This window comes from Zalophus californianus, chromosome 11 (assembly GCF_009762305.2).
Source record: "Zalophus californianus isolate mZalCal1 chromosome 11, mZalCal1.pri.v2, whole genome shotgun sequence".
NCBI classification, from domain to species: Eukaryota; Metazoa; Chordata; class Mammalia; order Carnivora; family Otariidae; genus Zalophus; species Zalophus californianus.
In genome coordinates, this window is record NC_045605.1 from 2005411 (window position 1) to 2033383 (window position 27973).

Sequence of the window (27973 nt, forward strand, 5' to 3'; positions counted from 1 at the left end):
AGCATGAAGTCTTAAATGAGGCGCTTAGTGACTCATCCATTCCCACCGGTGATGTCGCCCCCCCCGACACTCAGGAGACACCCCCTCCCATCCCAGGGCAGCAGGTCTTTAACTTGATCTTTCAAAACAACACAATTTAAGCGGATGTCAATAAAAACCAGTGAATTATAAATATTCTCTCTTCCAGCATATTTGATCAGAGCTGTCAATAAACAGAACTGTACTTCCTGGGATTTCAGGCATGAATACCAATCTATGAATTTTAATTTAATATTCTACCAGAGGACCCCGGGAGGATATGAACAATTTGGACATCCGTAAAGTTATTCTTAGGGTAAAACTGGACACATGTATACTTCAAGAAATAACATCAGATGATTAAGGTATCTGCATTAAGATACTGTGTATATATACACACACACAGAAATACAGATATATATATATATTCAGATAACTGTATACATATATTATATATTCAGATAACTGTATACATATATTATATATTCAGATAACTTGGATTTTTATATAAAAATCATGAAAATCCAAGTTATCCGAATTAACAACCATGCACAGAATTATTTGATTCCTTCCTGTCCCTTACCCACACTTTGACTCACACGTTAGCTGGTATTTCCGATGGTAAAATTGATTCTTGGCACAGAATACATGTCTCTACTCCCTTTCCCTGAACAACCGGAAACTGCTCATTCCACGAAGTGGCTGAGTTTCAGCCAACACCGAGCAGCTCCTGTCCAGCCGCGGGTAGGACAATGATGAAGACCAAACTGCAAGCAAAAGCTCAAATTCTTGCAGTGAGCAGAGCTCTTTACACTCTGCGTCCCCTGATCGTACATCAAAGTCCATAGGCTCACAGCCCCTCACTGGCCTCCCTGAGCCGGGAGCCCTCCCCCTCCGGCTGGGGGGCAATGAGTCGGGATGGTACTGATGTCAGGCCCCCAAGGAAGAGACAGCCTGTGAACTCTCCTTGATGAGGAATGTCAGAGGCGACTATATTTTATTAAAAGGCCTGCAGGCAAACAAACAGTCAAAGAGGCACAAACAGCAACAACAAGACCGCGAGACCTCAAGTCCCGCCTGGCTGCCCAGCTCCGGGACACAGACTGGGCCAAAGCCTGCTGCTAGGGGACAAGGTTCGCGCAGGCCCTACTTCCTCAAACCAAGCCCGCAGCTGTCACCCCATCCTGTCACCCCAAATAGCTGCACGCATTGGTGAAAGTAAGGTCGTAATGCTGTATACCTTTTAAAACTGCAATTGGGAACTAAATAATGGAGTAGTTTTGTTCAAAAGCAATATATATTTTTCATGAAGATAAGAGCCGTATTACATTTGCTATAGAAAAATGCTGCGAGAGGAAAAAGCCGCGTGTTACCGACATGACAAAAAACATAACAAATTCCACTTATGAAAGTGTTCTGCCCTATAAGAACATATTGAATGAAAGGCATTATTCCAGGTGAGTGAGCCACGCAGAAATGCGGATTGATTAGGGTTTGTTTTGAAATGTAATTTGTACGGCGAGCTTTTTTATTCCTTTGATGGCAATGAAACAGATTTATTGGCTACATGTTGCAAGTGCAATAGATAACAGATAACCAAGGGAGACGTTTTAATAAAACCCTCAGGAAAGAAGAAAGAAAAGTGAGTGAATATGCCTGCTTACATTTCAGCTAATAAATAAAAAGTACAGTTAGGGCTTTAACTGAAAACCATCCCCGTTATTGCAGCCTGGAAGGTTTATTGAAAATTGGGGTAGAACACTCTAATTTTTCATACTTACAGCTACGACATGAGCTGCACCAAGCCAGAGTGAGGTGACACACATTTTGATTTGGGCGCCCACGCGACGTCTTCACGGTAAACTTGCACGCGCTCGTGAAGGGGACAAGCAGGTCCCTGACAGTGAGGGCATCTGCTTCGGCTATTTCTGACTGTGCTCTGGGATTCTGGACAACTGAACACGACAGTGATTTCACCACTCACTCCCTGCAGTAAGAACACTGGGCGCTTCTAGGGAAGTTTCCCATCTTCAATAAGCAATGGCCTTTCATCTCAAAGAGCTGAGAGGAAAGGAGGGTATGATGAAGGACGGTGGAGAACGTGGCCCATGCTTTGAAGTCCAAGTGTATTTAGACCCCTCACCTGAGCCCCAGGGCTTACCCAGCCCGCCTCACACACCCCTCACTCAAACTGGTTCTAGTCACTAGGGCCCTAGACTCATGGAAGAAATCGTCTCTCCTTTTTTTGTTTCAAGGCAGCAGGAAAACTGGAACTCTCTCTGAGTAGCCCTGGAGCTATCTGGGTTTCAGTGGTGCTCTCTCCCAAGAGCCTTGCTTCGGAGAATGACGAATCACCTCCTCCTCCGGGAGCGTCTCCTTTCCAAAAGACACTGAGGAGCCAGGGAGGGAAAATGACCCTAAATACCAGGACTGACTGCCGATGCAAACTCCAGGTTTCTAGCGGCGGAGAGAGGCCAAATTTGTGTTCCTGTAACTTGCAGGACAGCTTCTTAGAACAAGCTCCGCAGATCTGGAGAGAACCACAGACCCCAGATCTGATTTCACTTAGTTCAGAAACAGGAATTCAGAATGGTGAGTGAGGGTACAATTAGGAACGTACATCAATAACATCGGGTGGTTTTAATACACAAAAGCTTTTAGTCTAAAAATAATTCACGATTCTTGCCAAATTTAAATGCCATTGTAAATCCACGTTTGTATAGCAAAGAGACAGGAACACATAAGCAAGAGACATAAAATGAACTGGCATAGTTTGGAGAGTTTTGGACCCATTATTAAATATGGATCCAATCAAATATTCCATCCGATTTCCAGTTCTGTTAATATTTCTGCATTCACTGTTCTTACTTTCAACTACCCAAATCTTTCAACCAACACTATTTTGAAAGGCTCATACAGAGTCCCCATGCCATTTTCTAAAAGGAGTTACTTCTGTGGAGGAGTTTCAGAATAAAACAATTAAAAATTCTGCTACAGTTAATAAATTGTCTCTGGGAGGATTATAATAATAAACCTTCTGAGAAATTTTTTTGAGACAGGTGTTAAGTGAATTTGCATGCCTCAGCAAGATGCATAAAAAGAAGACTTAATGACTTAATTTCTAAAGCATCTATATTATTATGGCATGCTTCTGGAGATAGGTAATTATTGTCTACATAGGTAAGCATATAGTGCGTCCCATGGGAAAAATCATCTGTGCTTTTCCCAGAAGCCATAGTTTTCCTTTTTTTTTATAATTAAGATGTTTATATAAGAAAAGCTAATTTATTGGTTTTTTAATATACAATGGGTTTTCTTTAAAAGAGCAAGATCCAAGGTTGTTTTGTGATTCGAATTTAAAAATAAACAAAATAATCTTCTGAATCTTCCAAGGCCATGTTTCATGTATTTAATATGTCCCTGAATTAGTCAAAAGATTTTAAGGGTCTAAATAAGTCCACCATATGTCAGCTCTGGTTGTATACACTGAATAAACCATTTGATGTATTTACACATAGACATGGAGAATATACACATATGTATATACACACGTATATATTCCCCGACACTATCATTAAATGCAATCCTATATTCTGGGATACAGAAGTTGATGATATACCTTTCTACTTGCCATGGCTAACAAAGCTAGGTTGAAACTCAGCAACCACTTGTATTCATTGCTTTGCAGGCTAGTAGTTAAGTTCGGTTGCTGGTGGGAAAAGGGTCTCTTACCACACCCTCCTTAAACTAAAGATTCATTCATGCTCAATGGAAGTATGTGCACACTCTTTTATCGAGGTGGTCGTGAGCTGCAGATGCAGTCACAGCGCTCATGATGATCCAACTGGATGTCAACGAGAGCCATGTGCTTTGCTCTGCCCCTCCTCTTGAAATGGCCAGGTTCAAACTTTAATACCTAGGACAAGAAGATATTTCCTGTTAGAAAGCCCTGAGAGTTTAGCACAACTAGATACCCCTTATGCTTTTTATGACAACTGGTCCCCAACCTTTTGAGAAGCCAATGGAAACTCTGGGCTTGTTATTATGATGCACTCCTGAAAATGTTTTTACAATCATCAACTTCCCGACGTGGGTAGAGTGGTCTGCTGACCACGGAGTAACGCCTCCTACGTTACCAGCCGGCAGTACCAAGATGAGCTCAGGGGTCCTGGCAAGCACTTATCGATAGCTTTCAAAGGGCCTGTTTTGGTGCCGAGTGTTGCTCCAAATACTGTCATAAAGATTCTTCTGAACAGAGCATATGTTATGGATAAATACAATACCGAGCATTGATTACTCCTTAGAACAATGAATAAAGTCGTGAACGTAATAGGCTGCTGTGGCTAAATGTTTGGTTAATGTAAAATATTTTTGCCATGAAGAAGGTGATTACTGGCCATAATTAGGTGAAAATGTGTTTATGTTCTTATACATTTGTTAATACACAATACCTTTTACAATTCAAAACAGACCAGCTCCACTAAAATCTTCTACATTGATCTGTGTATCAGTACAGCATTTCTTCATAAAGCATATCCTTAATTTTTTGAATTAATAAGTTGATTATAATGACATGGATGGAGCTAGAGACTATCATGCTAAGGGAACTAAGTTAGAGATAAATAGATACCATATGATTTCACTCATATGTGGAATTTAAGAAACAAAACAGATGAGCAAAGGGGAAAGAAAGAGAGAAAGAGACAAGCCAAGAAACAGACTCTGAACTCCAGAGAACGCCCTGATGGTGACCAGAGGGGAGGTGGGTGGGGGATGGGGACACAGGTGCTGGGGATGAAGGAGCGCACCTGTCCTGATGAGCACCGGGTGATGGATGGAAGGGTGGGGGATGGGGACACAGGTGCTGGGGATGAAGGAGCGCACCTGTCCTGATGAGCACCGGGTGATGGATGGAAGTGTTGAATCACTACATTGTACACCGGAAACTAATATTACACTGTATGTTAAAACACTGGAATTTAAATAAAAACTTACAAAAAATCTAAGTTGAAACATAATTTTAGTAAGTTTACACGGAAGCTAACTTCTTCCCTGCTATGGCCTTTGCTGAAATCAAACATTACTCATCTCAGACACAATTACTTGGGAAATCATATATGTGCTCTCACAGATACTCTCTGGTCGGTTTAATTGCTTCTCTTCTGTACGTTCTTAGGTTCCTGTTAGTCTTTACTTTTGACTTTTTTTCTATTTTCCTTTCAGACTCTAAACTCCAGCAGGCGCTACCATATGATGATGTTGTATTCTAGCCTTTTCAAAGGATTTGCACAGACACATTATTTCTTTTGCCCTGCAACAAACCTTGTCACCTAGTAGAGGATGTTCCTCATCCACATTTTATATATGGGAGCACTGAGACCCTCAAGGAGGCCGTGTGCCTTGTGCGGGGTCTTCTGGCCACTTGGACTTGCACACAGAGCTCTGTCTGATAGGGTCCCCGCACGCTGGGATCAACGCCTCTTCGATGTGCCTATGATTTCCTTTTGTGTCTCCAAAGGCCATCGGGCTCCACATGGGAACTGGAATGGGCACTGAGATGCTTTGGCTGGCATACTCTGGTCTGTGTCAAAATCTTGCTTTAGAGTCTGCAAGACTTTTCCTGGCATTCTTCCGACTCTTGACTATGAATTCTCTTCCCAGCAATTTGCTCCTCCTCACATCATTACCTGCCTCGAGTCACAAATAGACCGAAACCGTCGACCAGGAAAGGCAGGTTCAGGGCCCTCAGCACTTTGTACTCCTTCGTGTAGCCAGGCTGGGCCGTGGGGGCCCCAGTGAGGAGGAGAATAAAGCACCTCATTTGTTCCATGTTCAATCAGGCTACGGGGTCTGGTCTCTGCTAACGCGGAGTGGGACATGGATTTCCACGAGTAGCAGAGCTTCAGGAGAACGTTTATGAGCACACAGTGGGGGCGGAAAGGGGCGCCCTACGAGGGTTCATGCCAGAGGCACAAAGACTCAAAGGTACCTGCTGTCGGTAAACTAGTCCAAATGGCAGTTCTGAGAGCTAATTCTGTTGTTCTCTTTTTCTCCTGCAACTCTCCTGCTACTCCAACAACATGTATCACACAACTGCACCCGATTTATTTTGTATTCTCTCTATTCATGGGATTATAAGCGCTTCGAGGGCAAGGACACAGCAGAAACTATACTAATATTATTGAGTATTTACTAGAAGCCACACACTGTTCAAAGTGACTTTGCAAATACCATTTGGGCTTCCCTGCAACACTATTAGGTACTTTTCTAATTTTCATACGTAAGAAGAGAGATTAAGCTACATGCCAAAATTACAGAGCTGGCACTGAATTTGAGCCCATGTGGATAAGCTCACCTACGAAACGGGAACTATGTTTGTACGGCTCAGTAGCATGTTGTGAACGTAGCAGCTGGTGAAGAAGCGCCCCCCAGGTGGTGGTGGCGCCGACGGAGAAGTGAACGCTCCCGTTCTCTCCTTTTCACCTCCTCCCTGCACCTCCAACAAACACGGACAGACACACAAGCCAGGAAGTAAAGCAGAGGCCAAAATAAGTGCCCCACATGTGGGGCCACTTTTAACACTTTCACAATTTGGGAAGAAGATTTAAAGTACTAAGAGCAGAATTACAATGGCATCTGCCTTCCTTGTGTGGCTCCCATGTTCTCTCTTGCAGCGAACTATAGGGGAAAAAAGATGTGGCTTCTTCATGAAAAAATAAGTAAAAAACCAAAAACAAAAACTACTCCCCCCCAAAAAAACCACCCAACAACAAGGGTTGAAGAATGTCTGACATTTTGGGGTACTGAATAGTGCCGCCCATGATGGATCAGCAAGTCCAGCTGGGCTATATTTGGTCAGAGTGCCCTAGAGGTTTGAGTCCTACAGCTTCTCCGAGAATTTCTCCAACATCCATTAGTCACTGTGGTCCAAGATTCTATGTAAACCAGATTTGGGGGGTCTGCAGATGCAGGGGAGGGAAATGACTCCTAAGACAATGAGCATAAGCATAAGGCTGCTATGAAAGCCTAATGAGTGGTGATGACCGGTCCCTGGACACTCAGGGCTCTGGCGATTTGCTTTCTCATTTGACGGCAAACAAAAGAGTGTGCGGTGGGATGAGCGCAGAGCCCCGGCAGTTTTTCTAACTGGTCTCCTGATTGTTCAGGGATTTTCCCTGTGTTTTATATTAAGCAACGTGAGCACAGTATAGATGTGTTTTGCTGATAAGAAGAGAAAAATGAATTGGCAGACACTTTCCCAGACAAGACCGGAAAGCACTGTTCGAACAAAGTGGAAATTGCGCTGTTTTCCTGGCTGATCACAGCACTGATGTTCAAAGCTTTCAGACCATGTAATAGTCTTAGGTTCAGGTACACAGCACTGAAAGGAGGAAGAAAGCAAAGCCGACTTAAGAGAGCACGGAAAGTTAAAAGAGAAATGAAAAGCCTTTATCTGGGCAGGCAAACTGGCTGGTTATAGGGTATCTGGTCACTTTCAAAGGGAAGGAATTAATTACAGCCGCCGAAGGACACTTACTAATAGGACCATCCCAAAATGCTTTCCTATTTTCCCAGCTAGGGTTCACAGCTGTGAGCACACCCTGAAGTAAAATCCACCGACTTCTTCTTACCTGTGGATGGAGATGGAAATCCTGAACCCTCTCCACCACCTGGAAAACCACATGAAGCCAGGCAAAGTTGACTTTTACTAATTGGACATCGACTAAGCCGGCTGGAGGCTTTCACAACACTACACAAAGTCACAGATGCTCGGTCTGCAAATTACCACACCACGGAAGATATTTCACCTCGGTTACTCGCCTCGTTGCCAATAAACCAATGAGTGAATCATTGCCATAAAGCTATTACACTAATAAAACAATACCAGGCAGAAAAGCTATCTGCTGAGTTGGGTTCTTCTTTATTGGGAATGTAAAGAAAATGGTTGTTAAGGCCTTGTAATAGTTCTCAGATTAATGGCTGACGCAGGAACAAAAACACGTATTTCAGGACAAATGCATTGTATAAGCTGGAATCATTAAGAGTTTAAGATTCTCCTCAACTTCTAAAGCAGGTGGTATTCCAGATACATAGTTTCTGATCTTAAAAAAAAAAAAAAAAGCCTCCTAGTTTTGCCTCCATTTTGAACTTTTCCATGCTTCTAGGCTTTATGAAAAATGTGCAGAGAGTTTAGATTATTAAGAGCTGCTAGTCCATTTCTCTGAAACCTAGGTGATTACGAGCAAAAACATCTTGAGAAGGGATAACACATTATTTTCTGCCTGGGTAATTACCGAACTTGTAGCACCCCCAGCAGACGTGGAACATCCTAGTGGAAGGGCTGACTGCACGTCATAAGATAGGGTACTCGGAAAGAAAGACCCCGATGACACAGTTTAACAACGCTTCCCTGGACAATGAAGGCTGTACGGGACCAAAGGCTGGGATTAGAGTCAGGGTCCGTAAAACGCTCGTGAGTACTGAAAATGCAATCTTAATCTCTGGAGACATTACGTTTTCTGGGAGCACTCTGGGGTTACCGCAGGGTGCACCCAGCTGCAGTCCAACCTTTAAAGAACGAGGCAGTTCCATAATTTCGGCAGCACCATACAGGGCTCCTGACTACCCACTGCAGAAAACGTAATGGAAGGCTAACCAGGCACCAACTACAGAGCATGGGATTAGCATGGAGGACCATTCATATCACAAATGGTCTTGTCTACCTGAGAGGGAGCACACCCCAAGGCAGGTTTGCGAAGCGATGGCAGGAAGCTAGGTCTAGGAGGGAAGGAATGCACACATTTGTTCATACTTAAATGCAGGGTCCATTCACTTGGGGAGTCATCGAGGCTGCAGGGAAGCCAGACCTCTCCGAAAACTCCACCCACATGTGTTCTGGGCTTTCCAGTCTTCAGCCTTTGTCCAGTGTCCCCGTGAGCTGAGCGTCAGTGTTGTCACTGCTGCGTGAGTGAACTTTTCCATCAACATGAACTGTTCCCATCCTATCTTTAGTCCTTCACATTGACTTAGCACTTCCATCACCGGTTTGCTCTCATTCCTCACGTAATGTCAGTAAGGTAGGATTTGGGGGGTAGGATAGTGTAACAGTTGATGGATGCCATGTAACTTCAGGTCTGCCTGGGAACCCAAAACTGTGGGTTGTTGTGGGGATGAAGTGTGCAAAGCTGGAACCGGAGGCTTCCAGTCAGGCCACGTTTTGCTCTCTTGCCCCGTCTGTCGTCGGAAACACAGGAAAAGCCCACGGGAGAGTGGTCTCCTGGTCTCACCCAAAGAGAGAGAAAGAGGAGGAAGCCGGGAGACGCTACACTAGCTCTAGAAATGCTACTTCCAGAAAAAGAGAAGAAATTTTCTTGACTTTCGTTATGGTTGGTTATAATCATAACCCCACATCTCACTGCTTTTGCCACAGAGGAGAAACTCTTTGGAAACAAAATTTTTTTTCTGTCTCCTTGATCTCAATTTCCAATTTTAGCTAAATTTGTTTCTATGGCAGATGCTTAAAACATGTAAAAACTAAAAGTACTATTCTTTTATCTCAAGTCTGAAGCTCAACAGTTTAAAACCTCTAATTAATCTTTTTGTTCATATATAAACATCTGCTTACATTTCCTAACACTTCAGCTGTAATAGGAAGCAAATTTTTAATATAAAATTCTAGAGTGAAATAAAAATAATCCTCTGAAGTCATTATATTTTTTTCCATTTTGTCCAGAAACAGGAATGGTTGTGCCAGAAACAGAGATGGCTCTGGGCTGTGCCCTTCAATATGGCAGCCACCAGCCGTGTGTAGCTATTTACGTTTACATTACTTAAAATCATAGAAAATTCAAAGTCCGGTCTCCCGTTTGCGTTCCGCACACGTCAAGTGCCCCCTAGCCACACGTTGCTGCAGACTACTGTCCCGGGACTGCAGAAAGTTCTCCTAGACAGGACAGCTGGTTATAGCAGCATCACGCCACAGTCACGAGAGGAAGGACAGAAAAATTAACTCTGATCTTTCTCTCTCTGCTGCTTCGTGAGTTTTTGGCTCTTGCCCGAACGTCCGTAGGCAGGGGACCAGATGATGAAAAACAGTTAAGTATTAATTTAAAAGGTCACCGTATTTCTAGGGAAGATCCTATTCCTTCATGGAGCATCATCAAGGCAAGAAGGGAACTGAAATAACAGCATCCTCTAAGTGTCTACACAGTATGTTTTCTGGAACCTTCCTTTTTGAAAAATCCCTACCCCAAAGTATCTTTTGTATCCTATACATATTCCAGGAGGCATCAAAGAACTGTTATGAGCAAACAGGAAAAATACCTTAACAGGGTACCCACAAACTTCTGGAAAACAGAAAATCATAAAGGAAGTAACACTGTATCGCACGGTGAAAAAACGCTCAACCCCCTACTGGAGAAACAGCATGACCCGTGCAAAGAACAATTATCTAAGCTTCATTAGGAGCTTTATAATTTTTCAGATTTATGCCTTAAACGCTGAGTTCCAGTTACCCCCTTAAGGGTGCTCATGGCCCATGGAAACTCATTTCACATCTCATCAGTTACAACTAGAAGCTGGGGAAACTGGTTTCTCGTGTCTCTGGGGTAAGAACACAGACAGAGAACAGAACAAAGAATGAGGAATTTTCCCTAATGAGCCTGGCTCAAGCAACCCCCTTTGCTGGAAACGGAACAAGCCTTCTACTCTTTTCCACGGGGCACTCAACAGAGTGATCACTGGGACATGCTGCAAGGTATTTTAGGAGTCGCGGGGCAATGGGCCAGGCATGTTCGTTCCAGCTATGCAGCGGCTGAGAGAGTGACTGACGCTGTTCTGAACCTTTGTCCAGCGCTTGGCAGAGTGATTTCGTGTAAAGCTCTGCAGACCCCAGAAGTAGAAATACCGTGATACAATGTTTCAAAGAGCTGCTTCAGAGAGCAGCTTCAAAAAGATGCTGACATCTCAGACCTGCTCCTGTGATGAGCAGAGATCAAGGACTTCCCTTTCTAGATACTAATTGTGAACAGAAATGTACAGGTAACAGCTCTGGTGTGCAGAGACAAGAAAAGACGCCAGAGCAGGACCCTTCAAAGCCCTTTGGCACTAACTGTCTGGGAGGCGAGGGTTTTTTTTAAGGGGTGGGGTGTATGTTTAACCCTGCCATTTCCGCAATAAACAATTAAAAAAATGAAGCTGTAACTTTTATCTGAGCAGAGTCCAGAGGAAAATAAAGCACTCTACAGATAGACCAAAGGCCCGCACTTGAATGTCTTTGCTCAGTGCTCTGCCTAGGTAGAGATCTTGTCACTGGCTAGATTATTTTAACTCGAGCTTGATGATTGCATTCTGCACTGATCCTCAGAGCATGACTAAACATTACAAAATGCAGGTTCTTAGATGCAAAGGACAACATCCAATCTAGAGTTCATCAGGTCATACAAAAATAAAACACAATGAACATAGACTATAGCATTCTCTGGATATGAGAACATTTTTTCCCCTGGAAAATTGCAGGGTGGAGTAAGGAATTCTTATGACTAAGAAAGTAAGCTTTGTGTAGGTCTAAAATAATCTGTCTCCCCCGCGTAAGGTAAGCATGGTCACTGTGGCATTTGACTTCCTACACTTCCCAAGTTGAAAATACTAGTTATGACCTACCCATTCTCTTTTAGCTACAAAGTCACCTCCTTAAACTTGTTCATATTGTTTTATTGTTTTTTAGGATTAAAAGAAAAAAAAAACCACCACCCAGTTTTACAAAGCTAAAGGCTTTATTTAGGGAGCACTGTCTATTCTTTGTTTTGGGTACAGAGGAAAAACAACTCAATCATTTCTAATGATGTTTCACATCTTAGAAAAAGCATTCCATATGCACTATTTTATTCGATCTCCAGAACCACTTTTTAAGTGATTATCTGATATAATTTCTTAGTCCCATTTCACATATGTGAAAACCGAGTCTCCAAATTTTGTGACTTGCAAATGCTCCCACGATTGGCAAGTAACAGCTGCTGCCGAGGTCAGGAGCAGCCCTGACTCCCCTTAAATCTACTCTTTCTTTAATGCTCAATAAAGTGCTATGTGTTTACAAAGGAAAAAGCACAGTGTTTACTAGTGATAAGAACAGACTCTGGAACACAGAGTTCTGCTCTCTGCAGAAACCTGCTCTCCTTAAACTTTTGTTCCTCTTTGATCCTCATATTTACTTTTGTTTATTTTTGCATACTTTCACGGCTGATTCCCCGGGTAGCACTCAGCAGTATTTGGGAAAAATTGGTATTTTTAGAAGAAAAAGAATATCATATTTAGCGAATTAAAAAGTCTCAACTATAAATATTTTCTGTCAATTTACATTTTGCTGTCTTCACTCTGCTTAATTTCTTAAGGACTTGATTGAATTCAAGTTTGGCCCTTAGAATTTTCTTAAAGCAACCTAGATTTTGTAGTGATAGTCTTTATTATTCCATCATATTACTACAAAGAAGGCATGTAAGCTCTGAATCACTGGGTCATGCATTTGATTATATAATCTAACAAGGATGTTGTCCCAGAGGTTGTATTATGATGATTAGGAAAAAGAGTCCAGAGCACCTGGCTGGCTCCGTTGGTTAAGTGTCTGCCTCGGCTCAGGTCATGATCCTGGGGTCCTGGGATCGAGCCCCGCATCGGGAACCCCGCTCAGTGGGGAGTCTGCTTCTCCCTCTCCCTCTGACCCCCCCCCACCACTCGTGCTCTCGTTCTTTCTCTCTCAAGTGAATAAATAAATATTAAAAAAAAAAGGACAGAAAAAAAGAGTGCATCCTTCAGGAAGGAGTTAACCTCTCTGGGGCATTTGGCTTAGCAATTTTAGCTCATGTATAATTTCGGCTCCCACGCATCCCTCTGGCTGGGTGCCTTTGTGCAGTGAACAACCTGAACAACTGTATGCGATGGTCCGTTCGTCCAGGACCCTGCAGGTTACATAACATTGTGTTGCAGCACGGACGTGTGAGAAGCACATACCTCATGATACTTTTTCACAGTTTTCCCGGAACTGCACGTGCAGGATTTCCAGTTGATGGTCCCACAGCCACAGTTGCCCCCACAACGCTGCACAAGGAGGCACCGGGGAAAGAAGACCACGTGCGTCAGCTTCAGCTCCTCTCTTAAGTTGACAGAGTAATTCCTGGGAGTGCAACTGTAGCGCTTGACGTCATCATTGAGCCTGTCCAGGTCGACTGTAAGAAAGACAGAGGTGTGAACGAGCACACGACCCTGAGCAAAAACCCCGGCAGGTGTTTTTGGCAAAGGGGTGGGAAGATGTTGTGAGGTGACCTTAACGCAGGGATCGAATCTGTCCTTGGGGTCTCAGTTAGGAACCTAACATGGAAGGTGGGAAATCTGATTCTCTTTTGATCCCATCTGCTCTTCCAAAATAATAATAATATTAATAATAAATAAAATAATCAACAACAAAGGAAAAACAAAAAAAACCTCTCAAAAACTTGGCTAAATCTTTATCTTGGTTCAGATTTCCTTATACCTTTTTCTAATATACAAAAAGAATTCTGAGGAAAGAAAATGAAATGTCCAGCAATGTAAAATAACTGCCTTTATCTTAAAAAAAAGAAGCCACCAAAATAAATCGGCTCTTGATTCTAATTAAAACCTGAATTCCAAACCATTATTTAAATATAATTTGAATTCTATCAGGGATGCATTAGGGACAACTACTTTATTATGTTTAGCTGGTGATGAAATTTTACAGGGATGTGTGAAGAAGGTTTTAGTTTCATTTTAACTCCAAGGTCAATCAAAACGTCCAAGACAACGGCATTTGGGGGCTGTGCAGATGATGTGTGTTTGTGCACCGGGTCCTGGATGGTGGCAGAGCCCAGTGGGTACAGCCTGGGCTCCGAAGCCAAGCCACAGCTGCCTGCCTCCCGGGAGCTGGAAAGTTACCCAGCTGCTTCCAATCTCTGCTTCTTCATCTTTACCTATTTCACAGAAATATTTTAAGGATTGAATCTAGTGTGCCTGGCACTCAGTCAAAGCCAATTATGATTATTTGTCTGGCTTCATTTTGATTTTTCCTTCCATGTTTCCTTTTAAAGTCAAATGGTCAAAAATAAAACAATTCAGGCCTTTCTCCTCTATTTCTCTCTGTTGGCCATGCCTCTGGGTCAGTGATTGTCAAGGGGGTATGGTTACTGGGACTTCTGTGAATTAAGAGCAGCACCCTCCATTTCCAAATTCGAATCACAGATATTTACTTGGATTAAATTTATATTATCGTATTTACATAGGTTACGTTCAACATTCTGAAAAAGGCACCTAATCCTCCATGCACTTGGCATGCAAGCCTTCTGACCACGCTCTGGAGTGCCTCCCTCGTCACCTGCCAGGCGGGCACAGGGGAAATCCCACAAAGGCTGGGCAGACAGCAGCAGGCTTACCCTGGACTCCAGCCCCTGCAAGAGTCTTGGTCTTAAGGGCGCCTGGGTGGCTCAGTTGGTTAAGCGACTGCCTTCGGCTCAGGTCATGATCCTGGAGTCCCAGGATCGAGTCCCACATCGGGCTTCCTGCTCAGCAGGGAGTCTGCTCCTCCCTCTGACCCTCTTCCCTCTCATGATTTCTCTCATTCTCTCTCTCTCTCAAAAAAATAAATAAAACCTTTAAAAAAAAAAAAGAGTCTTGGTCTTAAACCCAAACTGCGTGAGGAGCAGTGAGAGTGCTCTTTTGGGGTAGAAGCCAGAGGCTAAGGATGTTGTCGGGAGAACGCCCGTGAGGGAAACCAAAAGCAAAGAAGGTGCAGGTTGATGAAGAGTCCCCTTGACACCATGAAGTCAGCGGAAAGTCTGGCCATATGGCCGGGTGACCCCTTGAATAAGGAATTAATGGCAGTTGGATCAATGCCCTGCCCTGAGAGCCTTTCCGTATGTGCGACTGGGCTTTGATTCTCAAGGGCAGGGAATTTTTACCCCCACTGCTACATGCTGAGCCTGCGACACTGGGAGTGGGGGGCAAGGGGAGGGGGTGCTGAATAAATGCTGAATAATTTCTGTGCATCATTTATTGCTGTTTTTTCCTTCCTTTGTAAAGACATGTCCTAAATTTAGCTATAATCAATGCAGATTTAAATTGAATGAACTGTGTCTCGGGAAAGGAAGCATTTTATTGCTGCTAAAGCCCTGAAAATAACTCCAAGCAAAGCAGGAAGGATTCCATAAATGGATTACGAAGTGCAGCCGTCATCCATTGCATGTGTCACCTTGAGATACATAGTGACACCAGCCTGTGCACTGCCGTGCTGTGGACAGGGCTGGTGCAGGCGGCTGGATCTGCCGTGGGGGCCGTGGGGGTCTATCTGGTCTGAGGCTGAGGAGTCAAGAGGTGCTGTTACCAAGGAGACGTGGAGGGTGCGGGGAGGCAGAGGGGGGCAGGCGGGAAGGCGCCGTGCCATGGGTCTCTAGGTCAGCCTCCTGCTCGGCACCTTCTACTTGTCACCGCACTTCACGGCCCCCCCCCCCCCCCCGCCCTTTTAAGGTGAATGGTTAAGTGGGAAACTGGGATTTGAAGCTCTTCCCCCTTCTGCTCCAGTTTCTGGCACATCTAGGAGAACGGGGGCAGGCCAGGTCCCCAAGAGCCGGAGGAAGAAGACGGAGCTCCCTGATGCTGTAGTGGGTCTGGGGCGGCGCAGCCTTCTCTCAGGGATACCCCCGAGCCCTGCGACAGCACGCCTCTCCTCCGGGGATGTAGCCAAACCCCAAGGTGCCCTCAGCAAACCAGGAAAAGGCACATCCTCCTTACTCGCCTGGAAGCAGGACTCTTCCCACTGGGTAACCGTTTTACTGACCAGCACGGGTCCACCCCGTTCCCTGCCCGCCGCAAACAGATGTACGACACGGGTCCGTTGCGGGCATCCATTCACCGACGGGACCAGTTCAACCGTGGCCAGGGTGACTATCGTAGCCTCCAGCTGCCCTGCGTCTCGGGGCATTGAAGGCACCAAGGCACTCAAAGGAGACGGATGAGGCCCCCAGAGCAGGACGCCGGACAGGAGGCTGAGTGGCCAGCAGAGCTTCGGGAGCCCCCCCGGGCAGGGGCTCTGCCCGAGCCTCTGGAGGGGGAGCCTGGGAGAGGGCCGTGCTTTTAGAGGAACGGGACAGGGCAGCAAAGATGTCCCAAACTTAATTCAAAGTCCTGTGAATTTTATCTATTTCCCCTTATTTCACTCCGGGTGTATGTAATGTTCTAATCCCTCCCTTGCTGTCCTTTCGAATTTGAGTCTTGTCTTTTCATGGGTCTCCGACATCCGTTTCTGGGCTGGGCACCGACAATCTGTTGGAAGGGCTGAGAAGTGGCCACCGTCCTCAGAGCATCCCCAGGACAGGTTAGTCCAAGGCAGGGCACTGTGCAGTACAGCGGGCACACCCCTCTTCCTGCAGCCCTGGCCTCAAAGCCCAGGTCATTTGCAGAAGATCCTTGTGCTGTGACGAGTTCTGGGGTCTGAGCACTGGGTGGGGTCGTGTCAAGCAGGAGATAGTGTTCAGTCTCCAACCCACTGCGGCTCAGGCATGCGAGGACAGGGCGCGGAGTCAGTCTGGTCTGTCTGATCCCACCACCCACAGCCCTGAGTCCCAGGGAACGTGAGAAGCCCCTCACATACACGCCTGCAAGAACCACCCCGCCCCCTTCAGTGCTACGAATTACAAACCATTATTGCTCTCACCTTCACAGGGCAGGGAATTGAGCCTCTGAGAGGTTAAGAAGAACACCTGTCCACAGCCACACGCCCAGCCAACGTCTAGTAGAGCTAGAGTTTGAATCCAGGCTTTTTCATGCCTCTGCATGCTTATAACCGTGGCCTGAAGATCTGAAGGGAGGAGCAAAGGGCAGTTTCCACGAGCCACGCTGGGGTCCCCCCACTGGGGGGCTGCTCGCTGTCCCAAGGACCAGGCTTCCCAGGTGTGTGATAGACCGTCACCTGCCGAGGAGGTACACCCAAGCCTGAGCATCCCATGCACATACATTCGTTTATCGGGTGCTGCTGGAACAGGACTTCTTTGGCATCGAACAACATAATGAGCTTCTCTGTTTCCCCCAAACTGAAGGAGCCTGCGTCTATGCACGATCTTCATTTGAAGAAGAAATGAGGACCAGCACCTTCTTGCCCTCACCTGCCTGTGGTCTTAGTCATGAAAACCGGTCGGAAGCCCATGCAAAGAGCTGAACGGATTGATAACAAATATTTGTCTTCAGAGGGAACCCATGTTAGAGTCCTAAAGATTCTTTTTACGGGACAGGTAAAGCCACGACAGGAGCACCTCGTTGCATTATGTCTCGCTTTATGACGCTTTGCAGATACTTGTAGATACTGCCTTTTTTCACAAATCAGAGGTTTGTGGCAACTCCAAGTCGTGCGAGTCTATTGGTGCCATTATTTTTTTTTCCAGCACCACTTGTTCACTTTGTCGCATTTTGATGAATCTCACAATATTTCAAACTTTTTCATTATTATCATATCCGTTACGGTGATCTGTGACCAGTGATTATGACTCACTGAAAGCTCAGATGATGCTTAAGTATTTTTTAGTATTAAAGCATTTTTTAATTAAGCTACAGACATTGTTTTTTCAGACATAATGCTATTGCACACTTGACAGCCTACAGCATAGTGTAAACACAACTTTCATACACACCGGGAAACCACAACATTCATCTGACCTGCTCTCTTGCAATATTTGCTTTCTTGTTATGGAGTAACCGGGCTGGAACCGACTGCTCGGTGTCTCCGACGTGTGCCTGCAGTAGGGCTCACACGCCTGGCACGCACGGTGTGGGCACTGATCCGCTTGTGATAACATTTTAGAAGTCTTCTCTAAGTGGATCATTTCAAGGGTTTTTGTGTGAATATAAAAATTCATGGTGAAACAAAATAACGTCCTCCCTTTGAATGCAGGAAAGCGTGGGTTTTTTTTTCTCCCCATGCCATGTTTCATCTAATTCACTGCCTGTTTGCTTAACAGGAGGACGATCCCGTGGGTCAGTCTCTGGGTGTCGAGTTTGTGGGCGGCTTTCAGGGCGCTGCTCTTTCCTCCACCTGTGCTCTGCTGTGTGTGTCACTAGCCTTATATCTTGATCTCCTTGAGTCTGCTGGCGTCTCCGATGAAATGTCCAGTCCTCAGAGAGAGCCAGGAAGCATTTTCTAACAACCAGACCAAGCTTTTACAGCGCCAAGATTCTTTATAAACTCTTTCAGCATGCACTAATATATACATATACATGTTTAGTATGTGGTAAGGCATGGGAAGTGCGTGTGCTTGAAGCAGGGATACAGACATATATATATAGATATAATTTTTTAATACCATGCTTTTGTCATTCTATTTCTTTTTCCCTAGCATTCAAGTCTCCTAAGTCATTTTAATCTTCTAGGGCTCAAGTCAAAAGCCATATTCAGCCTCCATCTCTTCTGACCCCCTGCTATATGCTCGCCACACCTTCTCTGCCTTCTGTTCTAGTACGAACTTCACAGACCTTGCTGTGTCACTTTCTTCTATTTAGGTGTTTCTTTTCCATTAAAATACAAGGTTCTTGGAAGCAGAGAGTTAATCACTTTTTGATGCCTCCTCTCCTAGTGCTTTGCCCATAGGGGAGAGCCCAAATATAGGTCATTTAAGTCCTGCTCTCCTAAAATCATTTGGTTTCAACCAGGTCCTGCTGGAGGAAATAGGGCATCTCTGAAGACGGAGCACACGTGACATTTCAGGGTATTTGAAATAACTAAGAGAGAGATTCTCTCTCTCTCTCTCTCTCTCTGCCCCTCCTTCTCATGCTCTCTCTCTCTCTCTCTTTAAAATAAATAAATAAAATCTTAAAAAAATAAAAATTGAATGAGTTAAGAGTATTTGAAGCACAGATCCAAATCCTAGCTCTCGGGAGGTATCCCCCACAACACTGTCGAGACGAGTAAAACAGATAAATGAGTAAGGTTAAGCACAGAACGCCCCAGAGCTGAGATGCTGCAGTTGGGGATCACTAAGGAAAGGAAGGTCATGTCCGCCTTGATCTCAGCGTCAGAAGGCAATGATCTTCTGTGTTCAGTTTAATTCCCTGGGGCCGAGCCGGTCTTCCCAGCACCGGCAGTTCTGAAAGGACCGTGTGCTGTAGGAAGGGTGTGCTTCCTCCCTAAGTCCACAGGGGCACAGAGCAAAAGGATGCTGTGGGGGGGGGGGTGTCCCAATGCTTCCCAGAAAAAGTAGGGAAGGGACCCACAAGGCAAAGACATCCATCATTAGCCAGAGTGACTGCTGTGTCCCTCCAGACACCGAAAGTTACCTACTGTTCCCTGCGCTGACTTCCTTCAAACCTTTTATGTGCGCCCAGAGACACACGCGATGTGATAGACAAAAACGCGGCTTTTATTAATGCCTTCTGGCGAACTGAGTGGGGAATCTAGATACTTAAAAGCCATACAGGTCAGCAACAGTGGCTACAGCCTTAAAAAAAAGTGCTTTTCAAAGGAAACACCCAACAAGCAAAATGGTGCCAGAAAAGTTTCTGGGTAAACAGTATCCTAGAAAAGTTTAGTACTTGCCAATCATTTTGTAAACTTGTAAGGAGTGTACTGATTTTACAAGTCCTTAAATCTGACAATATTTGGATACTCTGTAGGAGGCTCTCCAGATTATAGCAATGATTATCTTACCGCCCTAGCGGAGGAGTTCACAGAAATGTCTTGGTTCTGTGCAGTTTTACTGAAGTAACAAGAGTAGCTATCATTTACTGAGGGCCCATGAGGTGTTAGAGAGTCTCTCTTATTAATCCTAACACAACTTTGCAAAGTGGTTATAATTAGAGCCATTTTGCAAAGCGCAGAACGCAGAGCCTCAGGGGTCTACAAGTGACTTCCCTGAGGCCACGTCCTTTGGATGTGAGTTAGAATTTCATCTCAAGTTTACTTGACTACAAAGTCCATGCTCTTCCCACTATGGCATCCTTTCTTTTGCTCTCTTTCTATCAAATTTGTGGAAGACAATTTTCACACTTATTAATAAAGATGGCTTTTACTTGGGGCATACTACATGGTTCAGCAAGTTCAATGAAGCCAACCCTCTTTCAATATCAGAAATTAGAAAAATAAATCCATTTTGATTTAATGTCCCCAGTACCTCTGTTTAATTGACAGAGAGGTAGTTACAGGGGATGATATCTCAAAACTGACTTATCGGATTCATCACTAGTGTCAGCAAGTTGCTACCCAGAGAGCAAATAGGCAGACAAAGTTGCAAGCATTCATCTTGTGATGGCCTCAGCACGTTCTAAACTATGTTCATGTCTTAATATACTATGAAATTATTTCCCTCATTCAAAATCATTTTTGAAAGAGCAAAACTTGTACTTTCCTAGTTAATAGACAAGGGCATGACAAATAAATGGCAATAAATTACTAATTTAAAAATTAGAAGTATTTTGATTTAGGAGAATTCAGAACCAAGTCAAACATTTTGATATTAAACATATTTCTGTCACTTAATCCTCAGCTTCTATGCCAGTTATTTACCTATAAATTGTTTTCAAATGGTTAAGTGGTTTAGATCTTAAAGCAAAATAATGTCACGGAAGAAATCACAGAATTGGTATCTGAGCCTCTCAAGTCGGTTAATAACTGTCCCAGAGTTAGAACACCTAACCATTTAGCATCTGTAAAAAATCACATATTTCAAACGCTGTCACTTAGAATCAATTTAATATCAATACATTTACTCCACTCAATGTGGAAATACTGATTTTTTTTTTTAAAGAGGAGTGCACGTGAATTTTGGCACAAGCATTAAAAAAGAGCAATCCTTTGGGGAAGAATTTACTTGTGGTAAGTAAAACTGTAGTTCAAAACTAGTAGGCTGGAATGCTCCAACATTTATATCCATATTTTATTTTATTTTATTTTTTTTAGAGATTTTATTTATTCAACAGAGAGAGACACAGCGAGAGAGGGAACACAAGCAGGGGGAGTGGGAGAGGGAGAAGCAGGCTTCCCGCTGAGCAGGGAGCCCGACGCGGGGCTCGATTCCAGGACCCTGGGATCATGACCTGAGCTGGAGGCAGACGCTTAACGACTGAGCCACCCAGGCGCCCCTATATCCATATTTTAATGCTAACACTGACGCTGTGGAAACAGGCTTCTCCCTTGTTGTAATTTGTTGGATTTTTTCTATGACAAACACACTATTGTTTGGGAAAGTCAAGTTCTTCTGGAATAAGTAAAAAATACAACAGATTTCATTCACATTGTTAATGTGCCTCTCAATGAGTGCCCACTCTAGTAGAGAATAAGGCTGATCATTTCTTAATTTAAAGACATCCACTGTCATGCTATGAACTTGAATAAAGGTGGGCTGCCCCTAAATTCAAAGCACTGTGTTTTAAAGAAATCACAGTACGGTTTCACTTAGGCTACAGTGGTCCTATGATGATTATATAGTTTGTAGAAGATCCATGTAACTTTTCACCTAATTATGTGCAAGGGTGCTATCTCATTAGCATACTCATCAGAAAAAGTAAATGCAACTTGAACTTGAAACAACTTTTTTTTTTTTAACTTTTAGGCAGCTTTCAGGTGAAAGCATGAGGTTGAAATTATTGGTAAAAACTGAGTTTTGGAATTGCAGTTCTGTACAGATTTCGATGATCCATGTTACCCTTTTCTCCAAACACCCTAAGAAACTGAACATTGGATACATTAACTTGTTTTATTATCTTCAGTCCAGAAGCTTTTATAGACAAGTCTGAGCTTACCCTTTGTAAGTTTTAGAAAAGTCGACCTTGTGTGCTGAATTTCTGGCTCCAATATGTGCAATGTTATTGTCCCTTTTCTCTCTCTCTTCTCCCCAAAACTTACTGTCCTCTTGCTTCCCGTGTACAAGTCTCTTCTTAGAGAGACCTTGAATCTCAATGTCTCCAAATCTGCTTTCAAACAAACATTAGAAGCAAAGCACACAATTTTATTTTAAATATGTACTATTTCGACCTCGTTACAAATGTTCTTCACCCAGTGTGTTTGTGTCTTATTTTGGAGTTTATAAAACTCTGTGTTTGTACGTTCACATTGAAGAATCATCTTAGAATACTGCTCTTTGGTATCATGAAAAATGCCACTTCGATTGATCTGGGCAAATCAGAAGAATGGATATTCAATAGCTATCCGTAACTGATGTTTGTTTTTGGAAAAAAAAAAAAAGTTGTTTCAAGTTCAAGTTGCATTTACTTTTTCTGATGAGTAGGCCAAGAAGAAAATTTTTCAGGGATCCTATAAAGTCCACTCTTCATTGGACATTCAATGGGCCTCCATTATTTGTAACTATGTTTCTGTCTCCACTCTCCATCCGCGGCTCCCCTTCTTATATACCAGAACATAAACCATGAGTTTGTACTTTTTAAGTTCTAAAAGCTGACGATGACAGCTGAGATATTAAACCGGACTTCTCTGTGTGTGAGACAGGCATGCAGGTGGTTTGATAAACAGTGAAAGCAGCACATTTATCCAAGTGCAGAGAGAGTGGTGACTGGCCAGGGTTAAATGAAACAGTACAGATCTGCCTTAGGGCCATTCTAAACAAGAGATTAAGAAGTGGAACCCAAGCCAACAAAGGGAAAGAAATATTGACTCTGTCAGGAATAAGTAGAACGTCACCTTGAATGTTCTTGCAAGGTCTTATCAGTAACCAAAGGCATTCTTAGTAAAGCTACATTCCTCAGTCTTATGGGGTGGGTTTCTGTAAACTTTGGAAAGATACTCACGCTGGATTATTAATATCTTTAATTCCACAAACATTAATGGAGCACCTAAAATGTGTCAGAGTCTGTGCCAAGAGCCCGAGATACAGAGGAACAACGTCTAACACAGAGGCTCTCAACGCTGGCTGCCACTCAGGATCGATCTCAATCTCCCACGGCCATAAAATAACATCAGTAGCTCAGCCCCACCCTCAGGGGTTCTGAGTCAGTGTGTCTGTGACGAGGCTTCGGCAGCTTCTCACAGCTCCCCAGCGGACTCACTATTCAGCTGGAGCTGAGACCGGACCCTTACGTCCTAGGCTCTCGTACTGCCTTAGAGAAAACCCCAAGACGCAATTAAGTGCAGTAGTAGGATGGAAGAACGCTGTGCGGGCTTCACAGGCAGAGGATGAGGGGCAAGGAGGGCGTCCCCAGCACCGTGACGCAAACATATTCCAGAATTCTCGGTAGCCAGAGCTAGCTAAGGTTTCTTGAACAAGTACCACGCGCCAGGTTCTCCTGATGGCTCCTCTGACAGCTATCAGAGGTAGGCATGATACACTCGTTGCCAGAGGAAACTGAGGCACAGGAAGATCAGAGACTTGCTGCAAGTTCACAACACTTGTAAGTGGCAGAGTTAAGATTCGAACCAGACCCTCTGCCTCCAACTCAACATGATCTCTGGGCGAAAGAAAGTAATGGATTTAGGTGATTTTTAAGTCTTAAAAATCCAAAAGAGATGCCGAGGAGAACTGTCTCTCGAACAGCTATCGTAGTGAACATACTTGAGGACACGGTCAGATTTTATTATTTTTTTGGTCCAATCCCATTTTTCCTGTTTTTCTGGGGTTTTCGAAACACTGTGAATCTTTTACTTTCCTTCAAGTTGACGTAAGTAGAGACCCCAAGACAGCAACGCTACAGAAAAGCAATTTCTTGCCCGAGCTGAATCCAACCTGAGCCTCGGGGAGACTCTGAGAGCTACAGGGATCTGCCATAGTGTCAGGGACACACTAGGACTTTTTTTGTCCACCCTTTAGCTGTATGTTTTAAGTAGATAAGGTTCCAGGCCTGGGCCATAAGCAGCAGACCCAGGCAGGAGTTAACTGATGAGTTATTCCAGTCCAAATGCTCCAACAGCTCAGGCTTCCTGACACAAGCATTTCCTACCAGAGTGGGCCAAGGTCACGGTTCTTCAAAGTACCCCTGACATGATAAAATGTAGGAAACAAGCTGTATGTTAGCTAAATACCTTCACGTTTATGATGCAAATGAGCCTTAGGAGACTCTTAGAGAAGATTTTAATGATAGATTTTAAGCAAATAAAGCAAGAACGAATTATGGTTTCATTCAATAAAAGGTAATTATAAGATATTTCGCTATTACTTTGAATTAAACATGCAAAGAAACATTTTCATCTCAGATCATATCGCTCAGATGTACAAGTAAGGTATTTATTTTTTGCAACTTTCAGTATTGTTTTGACCCCAGATGTTTTCTCATGAATGTTCCTCTCTCCTCCCCTAATGATATTTTCCCGAAACTCCCAGTTGAATGCATGCCCACACACAGACCTCCAAATCATCCCAGGCCTTCTTTGTTTCTTCTCTGGGACAGGTATGTCCTGCGAAGCTCCAGGGCACCAAGCACGCAGTAGATCCTCATAGAACCATTTAAGAATAGACACTGAATGGGAAGAGGTGAAATCTTCTAAAGAGTTCTGACCACTGCTTTCCCAGGAGCCTATCTTGCCAGCACCGGGTCCTGAGCTAAATCAACATGCACATCTATCGGAGAGGTACAGCGGACCATCATGTGGGTGCTGCCCCTGGAGGCGAGAGGCCACGACGCTCACCTCCTCTCTACTGCCCACTGGCCACACAGCTAGTACCAAAGTATTTACTTCCCCTGACAGGGAGGCTAATAATACCTTACTTGCCAAGATGCAAGAAGCCTGTCCACATGATTTTACAAGGTTTCTTCTAGCTCCTAACTATGACACATCTTTGCACCAAACCTTTCTCAGTCCCATACAAACAACACAGTTTGGGATAAACACAGAACTTCATCTGAAGGTGCTGTGGGAGAGATGTGTGATAAGACTGGCAGTAATGTGGGTATTTACCCCAAAGATACAAATGTAGCAATCTGAAGGGGCACCTGCACCCCAATGTTTATAGCAGCAATGTCCACAATAGCCAAACTGTGGAAAGACCCAAGATGTCCATCGACAGATGAATGGATAAAGAAGAGGTGGTATATATACACAATGGAATATTATGCAGCCATCAAAGGAATGAGATCTTGCCATTTGCAACGACGTGGATGGAACTGGAGGGTGTTATGCTGAGTGAAATAAGTCAGTCAGAGAAAGACATGTATCGTATGACCTCACTGATATGAGGAATTTGAGAATCAACACAGAGGATCATAGGGGAAGGGAGAGAAAAATGAAACAAGACGAAACCAGAGAGGGAGACAAACTGTAAGAGACTCTTAATCTCAGGAAACAAACTGAGGGTTGCTGGAGTGGTGGGGGGTGGGAGGGACGGGGTGGCTGGGTGATAGACATTGGGGAGGGTATGTGCTGTGGTGAGCGCTGTGAATTGTGCAAGACTGTTGAATCACAGACCTGTACTTCTGAAACAAATCACACATTATATGTTAAAAAAAAAAAAAGAAGATAGTAGGAAGGGAAAAATGAAGGGGGGGAAATCAGAGGGGGAGATAAACCATGAAGAGATGATGGACTCTGAGAAACAAACTGAGGGTTCTAGAGGGGAGGGGGTGGGGGGATGGGTTAGCCTGGTGATGGGTATTGAGGAGGGCACGTTCTGCGTGGAGCACTGGGTGTTATGCACAAACAATGAATCATGGAACACTGCATCAAAAACTAGTGATGTAATGTATGGTGATTAACATAACATAATAAAATAAAATAAAAAAGACTGGCAGTAATCCTCTGATTTTAGTGAATTAAATATATTGCATTTTTGTCCTTACTGAGAATAACTATCAGTGGTCTTATCTGTTTGTGAAGAACCTCCAAGGCTCTGTTTCTTACCTTTTGACTTCCTATCATGGTAGGACCTGCCTCGATAATGGGGGGTTTCCAAATATAGATTCTCAAGATCTTCTTGCCATGATTCTGGATTGAAGTGCTTGAGCAGATCTTCCACGGTATCAAATTCTGCGACTGTTTTGTCCAGAGCATCCGCAGTGAGGGTGGGGTCCGTTACTGATGAAGAGTGATAGGGTACCCCCTAAGAGTGACATACAGCTCAGTGTACTCAGAAAAAGTCCATTGCTATGAAATACAATAGTCATACAACTGTATGGAAGGAACATAAACAGGCTTCTGATGGTAAGACATTCTATGCATAAATATCATGCTCAAGTCCTCTGCTATAGTCCTGCCATATTCTTAAATAAGAGCAATTAATTGGTAAATGATAGTCATTCACATTTCTGCAAATCAAAACCAGGCAGATCATAAAACTTCCAGTTCATCTGAGATATAATCATTAAAGACGACACTGACTAAATGGCAATATCAAAATTACATCATCCCCCGTCTTGGTTCGAGCTCCCAAGTCATCCACATCTCCATCAACAAATAATGATGAGAATTTAAATTCTGAACTGCTTTCATAATCCATTCTCTCCGCCCATGTTTAGCTTCCACGTTTCCTCTTCATGGGTCACCTTGCATTGCAGGTGTTGTGTGAGCAGGGTTTGAATCTCCTCTGGAGAGAATATGATAAAATTTGGCACTTTCACCAGCTTATTTACTGGTTATCAACAAGAATAATTAGTCATGAAACTTGCTCTCTCGACCAAGACTGGGAGATCCCAATGGGAAGCATATATATGTATTTTTAAAGTGCTGTTGCTTGCTGGTGATCCCAGCTGTCATTAAAATATTCTCAGAAATACTCTTTAAATGGGGAATGCAACACCACTGAAAACCTGGGAGGGATTATGTGGACTATGTCCCCACATAAGTTCCCAAGCACTTACTTCACTAACCCTTGGATAATCTAGAGGCAAATGAGCCATGATTCAAACATCTCTGTAAAAATTCATGACCCATTAACAAGGAAATAGCACAGTCGCAAATGGTTTCAAAATGTCTTTCAAGAAACTGCCAAACAAACAAGATCCCTCAAGGGCAAATATCTCCTATCACTCCGGGAATGGGAACGTGGGAATTAACAGGCACTCGCGTTCCTGAAACTTCATGCAGCATCCTAACAAGAACTACTATGTGCCACAGGGTTTCAGACAGCGGAACCCACATTTCATGGTCTCACTTTCAGCTTAGGGTCTCTCTTTTTAACCAATCAAGGTCCAAAGGTCCGGAAGCCAGGGAATGGATGCCCACCTGCTTTCAGAGGAATGGTGGTCCCTCTTTAGCAAACGAAGGCATTTTGCAAAAGCATTAACCCACACTCATGTACCTTAAAGGCAGTTTTCAAATATGCCTGGTAGGGGAAAGGGAGTGGGGAACAGGCTGGGAGATGTGAGCTAGACTGAAGACAGCGGGCCAGCTCCCGAATCCAGGGGTACACACGCGCACGTGCGTGTCTCATATAAACCGAACCCTGACAGAGGCACATCATTTCTGTCTTTCACATCCTTCCTGGCATCACGTGCTGGAGTCAGATATTATGACTCAGTCTCAAAATTTCAAATTCCCATTCAACTTTGTATTACCTGGATAATGTACAGTCCACCTGGCTCATCGTCACCAGATGTTTTACAACTCCATCCCAAAGATGTGGGTCTGAGATCCAAAAATTCAAAAAGAGCTGCCCAAAGTTAGGTGCACGGCATCTCTGTAAAAGCTTTGAAGTTAAACTGCTTCCCTGTGTTTGGAAACAACACGAAGCCATTTTCATGCAAGTGGAGGCCTCTGTCAGGGGCTCTGGGGAACCCTTGGCAGAAAGTTTCCTGGGGTGGCTCCTCACAGGACCTAGAGCTTAGTGTCTACCTACACATCTCTCCAGGAGCAAACTGTGAGGGGCTCTCCATGCCTGAGGGGGAGCCAGAAATCTAATCCCTCTGACATCTGCCTGCAGAGCAAATCCAAACAAACCACAGGTAAAATGTAAAACTGTCCTTAAGTGAGATAGTTAAGAAAATACTCATGGGTGATTAGAGGACCTAAAAAACTCACCAGAACATGTTTATT

The 27973-nt window shown here is 44.0% G+C and overlaps 1 protein-coding gene across 4 annotated transcripts in view; it reads right to left on the reverse strand.

The window, feature by feature from the left end:
* Positions 1-233: 233 nt before the first annotated feature.
* The window catches only part of PDGFD (platelet derived growth factor D), a 229909-nt gene continuing 202169 nt past the window's right edge, over positions 234-27973 (reverse strand). For all 4 annotated transcript variants that reach the window (XM_027579123.2, XM_027579122.2, XM_027579124.2 and 1 more), the window contains exons 5-7: positions 25844-26042; positions 13024-13238; positions 234-3934 (exon numbers count right to left, since the gene is read on the reverse strand). In XM_027579123.2, the coding sequence (XP_027434924.1) occupies positions 3809-3934; positions 13024-13238; positions 25844-26042 (540 nt within the window). In that variant the 3' untranslated portion in view covers positions 234-3808. The remainder of the gene's footprint in view (positions 3935-13023; positions 13239-25843; positions 26043-27973) is intronic.